The sequence below is a fragment of the Branchiostoma floridae genome, chromosome 6 (assembly GCF_000003815.2).
Source record: "Branchiostoma floridae strain S238N-H82 chromosome 6, Bfl_VNyyK, whole genome shotgun sequence".
NCBI lineage: Eukaryota > Metazoa > Chordata > Leptocardii > Amphioxiformes > Branchiostomatidae > Branchiostoma > Branchiostoma floridae.
The window spans coordinates 199130-206891 of NC_049984.1; the positions used below are offsets into that span (position 1 = coordinate 199130).

Here is a 7762-nt window from a genome sequence, read left to right on the forward strand (position 1 = left end):
GCGAGTCCTGAAAAAAAAGTTGCTCCAAAAATGTTTTCTTCCATTGTGAGATAACCCTGGCCAATGTCTCACCCTGGGGCAGAACTTTAGGAAGAAATAGAAAACTAAATTTCTTGCATCCTAAAATCAATCTTTACAAAGTCAAACAAAATTGTAAGAGTTAAAAACTGGAGTCTGACATCTCCTGATGACCTTGAGTGTCATTGACTCCACATGTTGCCATGGCAACAAGACTTGCCTGTTGCATTGTTGAGGACTTAGTAATAAATCTGCACCTGATCTGATCAAGGTTTCCCTCACTACACAATGCTGTTTTATCTCTTTTTTAGTATGAATGGACCCTGGTGGTGAAAGCTGTACCATGTGAAATGTTAGCCTCCTCTGCAGGCATTTATGAGTTGTGATTTTTTTGGCTAATATCTTATGCTGTTTTCTGATTATTGTCATTTCTCACTTTACACGGTTTCTTATTTGCTATTTCCTGTAAATATTTAGAAACTGTACCCATGTTTGGTAGGCCATAAAGATAAATACCAAAAAGACGATAAAAACCCACACACATCTGCTTGGAGTGAAAGTGAAAGTGTACTCATGACCCTTGACCTTCACCTTACAGACCTGCGGAGGGAGACCCCGACTCTGGGGAGGAACATCAGCAGGAGTCTGGGGAGGATTCTAGGGAGGAGTCTGGGGAGGAGTCTGGGGAGGAACCTCCCAGGAAAGTGGCCAAACTCCCCTCCTTCATCTCACTGAGAGACAGCATGGATGCAGGCAGTACAGGTGGGCTTTTAAAAGAAATTCAGGAGTGACATAACAAGACTTGGTAGAGCTGCAAGACGCAGTTTTAGTATCGTAGGGTGAAGACTTCTTTAGTCATAAAAAAAGCCACATCACACTTTAGAATGTAGCAAACTGGGCCTGTATCTGTCTATGAATAGAGAATATGGTAACATTCAGACACGGGAAAGCCACTGACGTGTTGTGGCGAACTGTGGCGTCATCTTGTTAGGAAAGGTAATATTCGGTCATAAAAAGCCATGTGACGACTGTAGCGAACTGGGCCTGTCTCTGTAGGAAAGGTAACATTCGGACACAGGAGAGCCATGTCAGAATGTAGCGAACTGGGCCTTGTCTCTGTCTGTAGGTAGGGGTTAAGATAGTTTCCATATACAGAAGGTCATGACGATGCATCACTTCGGACAGACAGGATGGGGGCATGGTGACATGCTGGGATGGGTTGAGTTGTCAGTAATGTTACAGTACCAGAAGTTTGGTCTTCCTTATCCCCTGTTCACTGTGCCTTTCTATACCCTCAGTGCAGAAGATACAACAAGCCAAAGTCAGATTGTAATACAGAAAGTCATGAAAAAACATCAGACTCTGTTGTTCGTACTGGGAAGACATATTCGCCAACTCAACATCAGTGCCACTATATGAATGTTTTCACTGGATGGAATTGAACAGTTGTGAACTTGAAGTTGACCTTTACACTGTAACTTTGCTGTTCCCCATCACAGAACAACCTGGTCAAGGTCAGGAGAAACTCCCAGCATTCCCTTCACAGTCAGGCAGCCAATCAGAGAGCAGGGCTCGAGCAGAACAAGTCCTAGGTCAGTGACCCCAGGGTCGTTGCATTCTTGTTTTTTTTCCCCTTCCCGCCATTCCTGTCCTGACGGACGTGGTGAAGGCCACACCGTTCTGATCTGTTGGTTCTTGGCGTGAAAAAAGATAGCTGTGTAGAAATTGAGAGAGGTGAGTAAGAACAGAAAGAAACAAACATGCCAACACCCGGGATCGAACCCGGGGCGGCGGATTACAAATCGTGACCGCTATCACAGTCGCCACAAAAGCTTTAGAGCTCTTGGGCAAGGACGGTAGGCAGTATTTGAACACCACTGTTACAGCTGAACTGGAAGTCAACATGAAAACACAGTCTGAGTGGACAGTCTGTACCTTGGTGCTTTTATAGTTGTAGGCAGTGAATCTGATGGTCTGTCAAGTGTTCCTCTTGTTCACTTGGAATATCACAGAAACTTCTTTAAGAATCTTCAATTGAAGTGAAACTCGATGAAGAGAAACTCAGAAATAAATTGATTTGTCCAAAACAACATGCAGCGTTATGAAGGTTATGATAAAGCTTGAGTTGTTGACAACAGAGTCATGGGAGAAAAGTCAGATCTTAGTTAGCCTCCATAGCAGGCTCTCTGGGGCCTTTTTTTGGCTCAAAATACACTTTTGCTGGCCATTTCTTTTTGTACTGGGTTGCCACGTAATCAGCAACGACCGGCAATCAGCAACCCAATACAAAAGGAAATGGCCAGAAAAGTGTATTATGAGCAAAAGAAGGCCCCAGAGAGCCTGCTATGGAGGCTAGACCTTGGTGCACACAGGGCCTCTGTTCTTATCTTGGCATGTTGCTAGATTCTTCCCCGGGAGGGACCGTGAACCGAGGTAATAACTTGATATGGCCTACAGAACCTGCTGCAATGTGAGGGTTATAAACTTTGCACAGCAGCAAACATGGCACACACACGCTCCTACATGGCACACACACGCTCCTACATGGCACACACACGATCCTACATGGCACACACACGATCCTACATGGCACACACACGATCCTACATGGCACACACACGCTCCTACATGGCACACACACGCTCCTACATGGCACACACACGCTCCTACATGGCACACACACGATCCTACATGGCACACACACGCTCCTACATGGCACACACACGATCCTACATGGCACACACACGATCCTACATGGCACACACACGATCCTACATGGCACACACACGCTCCTACATGGCACACACACGCTCCTACATGGCACACACACGCTCCTACATGGCACACACACGCTCCTACATGGCACACACACGCTCCTACATGGCACACACACGATCCTACATGGCACACACACGCTCCTACATGGCACACACACGCTCCTACATGGCACACACACGATCCTACATGGCACACACACGATCCTACATGGCACACACACGCTCCTACATGGCACACACACGCTCCTACATGGCACACACAGGCTCCTACATGGCACACACACGATCCTACATGGCACACACACGCTCCTACATGGCACACACACGATCCTACATGGCACACACACGATCCTACATGGCACACACACGATCCTACATGGCACACACACGATCCTACATGACACACACACGCTCCTACATGCTGCCATCCCGGCTATTCCTGCCCTGGTTATGGTGCCATTGACCCAGTTTTCAGCAGTGCCACAAAACATGACGGGTTGTTGCTGTAACGTCGGGTGATGCAGGCAGGGGTTCTCTTTGTTTCTGATGAGGCTGTTAAAAAATTCATCAACAAAATTATCTGTGAAGCCATAAATAATAATAATAGCCTTTACATTCATGCCCTATCGGGCTAAGTACAGGCATATAGATACAAAAGGTAGTAATGCAGTACACATGGTTTCTAAAACATGGATTCTAAAACTAGTCTAATACATTTGTTCGGCTTCTTCTCGTTTCTTAGTAATGTTGAATATGTAGCTTGAGATGTGTTTGTATAAATCTGGTTAAAGTGTGAGAGCTGCCCAACAGTTCAGTATGTGGTACATGGTGGAGAGGCTGGGGATGGACCATGTAGAAGTTTCTGAATCAATATTTCGATTTGACAAACATCATATATACAAAAGACCGTCAAACCTTAGAAATGTTGGAGTTGGCACACACACTTTTGGGTCCTAAAAATGTATGGTTGTCCTACTGTCAGTGATGGTTACAGAGCCATTTTGAGGAATGGATGCAGAAAATGATATCATATTTCATCAAAGACATTTTTTCCTAATCAAGGCAGTATTCAGGACTTTGTTGGGATGGACAAAGATTTTACCCTGTCTGTCCAAAATTTCTGAACTTCATGACATGAAACTGTTGAGAATGTATTTATTACACTTAAAACAACAGAAGAAGGAAACAATCTAAGTGAGATTCTACGGGTAAAACAATAACCTGAAACCAGATGGGCCCCCAAACAGTGAGTGGGCCGGCCCAGCGAACATTACCCCCCAAACAGTGAGTGGGCCGGCCCAGCGAACATTACCCCCCAAACAGTGAGTGGGCCAGCCCAGCAAACATTCCCCACCCCCCCCCCCCCCAAACAGTGAGTGGGCCGGCCCAGCGAACATCCCTACCCCCCCAAACAGTGAGTGGGCCGGCCCAGCAACATTCCCCCCAAACAGTGAGTGGGCCGGCCCAGCAAACATCCCCCAGGCACCTGTCAGAAGTTTACGGCCGATAATTGAAGGATTTGCTCTTTACGGAAATCCCCGGATCTGCGGGCGGGATCTGCCGGATTTATCGGCACGGATCAGCGAGATTTTCCCGCACGGAACCGCTCACATGTCTCCCTTTTAATTACCTGTGTGAGACGGGCGTGAAAAGTCAGGTGTTACCACGGTAACTGCCTCGTCAGCATAATGTTCCTGTCAAACGTCCCAGGGGGGAGGGAGAGGGTGTGTGTGTGTGTGGGGGGGGGGTTGGCACGGTTACAGCCTCTCAGTTCAGGCGTTATCATGACAGTTTTTATCAATGTTTGGTTATACTAAAGCAATAATTGCTATAGCAGGCTATGAAGAGGAAATATATATATAAGCCTTGACTTGAATGAAATAAGGATTTTGAAGTCCCCATGGTACCTCTTTATCAGGCTGGTGTCTGCTTCAAAGATAAAAATTGAGTGTTTTTCAGTTATGTTCCCCTTTTGCTTGTTCTCCTTCGTTCGTGAGCTTTCATTTTGTGACCAAATTCGGCCTTTGATTTGAAAAAAAAAATGATAAAAAAAGGGCCAAACAAACAAAAAGATGTGACTAATTTAGATAAGATCCTTACTTTTTGGTCCAGTTTGGTGACTGCTCCCTTTCCCTGCCACTCTGTCATCGCCCAGGACAGTCCTGTTTCCTTGTTGTGGTATCATGTTTTCCTCCGTGGGTTTGTGGGGTTAATTACCTGGAAAATTCACTGTAATATTGAGACGCAGCATTTTGTGTGTCCCTCTGGGGGAAATTAGTTAATTACCTGCAATTGTCATTTAATTTCCGGTGGCAGGGAGCTTCACTTATCTCATTTATGTGTCATGGAGACCCTGTGTGGCCTGTCATCAATGTTTTAACACTTCTCACGTTGTGTTTTCAAACGTTTTGACTCAAACTTCAACTTGTCACTGCATGTAAGTCAGTCAAGGGTCTCATGTTTTGGGGAAGATTGTCAACATCTGTATTTGTACCTTGTGCTTTCTACACATTTAACTATCTTACTTTCAGTTTCAGTGTTTTTCTTAATATGTTTTTGTGTTTGTGCGTTTTCATTGTGATCATGAACACCAAGACGTTTCTCTAACTACACTGAAACCTCTACAGAAGGACCACCTGGCCACTTTTTTGTGGTCCCTCAGATAAATTTTCCCATTGCCCCAAGTATTTAGAGCACTGTCTATTTAGTGACCACTGTCTTCTAAGGGCATTTTCTTCAAATCTCTCCAGTGGTCACAATAGACAGGTTTGACTGCATCTTGGCAATGTTGAACCATGGCTGATGCTAACTTTCCTCTTTGATTGGAGTATATCTTTAGATGTGACAACTCTCAAAATGCAAAAAATAGGTAAATACAGAGTTATTAGACAAGATACTGAAACCCACAGTAATCCCCTCCTGATTGTAACATGATATTACCAAATGTACTCATATTGTATAGTAAGAAGATTTTTAAGATATATATTTTCTCTTTTATTTTGTACTTAAAGATGACCTTACAAAAGTCTCTGTACTGTTTGTCGTGTCAATATCCTCCCCTCCCTGCCCCCAGAGCGGCTGCAGATCCGGCCACGGTTCCTGGCCAGACCGAGGAGGGGAGGGGAGAACGACGGGACCACGGGGTCAGCGGAGAAGGACGGATCGGCGGGAGAGTAAGACTTCCACACAGACGTGTCAGCAACTAAACCTTCCAGTTTCAGTGCAATATAGTTCTTCTGTTGTCGTTTGTTATTCGATCCTCCGTTTATCGTGATCAGTCCAGGTAAGTACGGTCGTTTCTCGTAAGGAAGCGGAGATCGTGAACTCGAGCGAAAAGTTGATTTTTAGTCGCCGTTGTTACCTGTTGTGATTAAACGCCATCCCGACTGCCGTGCTCAAAAGCACGTCAGGAGAAAAGCGTCACAGAGACGTGAAAGATGGCGAGGCAAGGTGTTGAGAGACGCTAATAAAACATGTATGAAGATGAAAGCTGTGTTTGTGCGGTGCCATGATTGTGTGATTATGCCCCCCTCCCCGCCTGTCAGCTCCGGTTTAACTGGCCCTCCGTTCATTAAAACACGTCCGAGGGAAAGATTGGGGATGATGTGATACCAATCTGCCTGATATGGTTCTAATTGCTCCGGGGACGGGCCGTAAAAGTTTGGTTCCGTGGCCGCGGGGTCTCTGTCGGCCGCGGGTCTCCGGCGGCGTTATGACACATTTCTGGGCTGGGATTCGGGGCGCTCAGCTGGCCTTGAAACAGGCCAGTGTGTTTCTTGCAGTGACACATGCCCTGCCCTACCGTAGAAATGGAAATTTTGGAAGTGTAATATCCTATTAGTCTGTCATGTAAACATAGAGCAGGAGAAAAGTACTCAGCAGAGCACAATCTTTTTGTTCTAAGACAATAACAATAGAATTATTTTGATTAACTGACATTAGTTTGTAGTTTGGGATGCATGAAATTTAAGGTTTATGGTGCTGAAACCTTTGGACAGTCGTCGTGGTTCTCCCGTTGTTCACGTATACTGTAACCTAGTGTAGGTTTTTAGACAGTACACGGTGTGTACTGTTCAGTGTAAGTTGTTGTCCAGAACATATAATAGGAATGAGGGCCAAGAGTGACAAAGTTGCTTTGTGCCCCCCTTACCAAACCCCTCCCCCCTCAGAAGGGGTGACAATGTTTCTCTGTACCCTCCTCCAGTCTACCCCCTGCAGGTTACAGTGTTGCGTGACATGCCAGGCAGTACCCCCCGCCACCCCACCCCCCTCCGCTATCCCCCTGCAGGTTACAGTGTTGCGTGACATGCCAGGCAGTACCCCCCTCCTGCAACCCCCCCTCCGCTATCCCCCCTGCAGGTTACAGTGTTGCGTGACATGCCAGGCAGTACCCCCCTCCTCCACCCCACCCCCCTCCGCTCCTACACCCCCCCCTGCAGGTTACAGTGTTGCGTGACATGCCAGGCTGTACCCCCCCTCCTGCAACCCCCCCTCCGCTATCCCCCCTGCAGGTTACAGTGTTGCGTGACATGCCAGGCAGTACCCCCCTCCTACACACCCCCCTCCAGCCTCCCCCCTGCAGACTACAGTGTTGCGTGACATGCCAGGCAGTCCGACACAGGGATTAAGAAAACCAACAGAGTCTATAAAAAGCCAGGGGGAATCCCGGGGCAGGCACACCATCGGGGAAGTCCACCCTGTATCGGGTTCCCATAGCTGCAGGGTCGGGTTACAGGTTCCCATAGCTGCAGGGTCGGGTTACAGGGTCCCATAGCTGGGGTATCGGGTTACAGGTTTCCATAGCTGCAGGGTCGGGTTACAGGGTCCCATAGCTGGGGTATCGGGTTACGGGGTCCCATAGCTGGGGTATCGGGTTACAGGTTCCCATAGCTGCAGGGTCGGGTTACAGGGTCCCATAGCTGGGGTATCGGGTTACAGGTTCCCATAGCTGCAGGGTCGGGTTACAG

General features: G+C 47.1%; 1 protein-coding gene across 1 annotated transcript in view; it reads left to right on the forward strand.

Moving 5' to 3' along the window:
• LOC118417370 (zinc finger CCCH domain-containing protein 3-like) overlaps window positions 1-5972 on the forward strand; it is a 77845-nt gene extending 71873 nt beyond the window's left edge. Inside the window, exons 12-14 of the mRNA XM_035822923.1 lie at window positions 617-780; window positions 1518-1610; window positions 5869-5972. Of these exons, the coding sequence (XP_035678816.1) occupies window positions 617-780; window positions 1518-1610; window positions 5869-5972 (361 nt within the window). The remainder of the gene's footprint in view (window positions 1-616; window positions 781-1517; window positions 1611-5868) is intronic.
• The last annotated feature ends 1790 nt before the right edge of the window (window positions 5973-7762 follow it).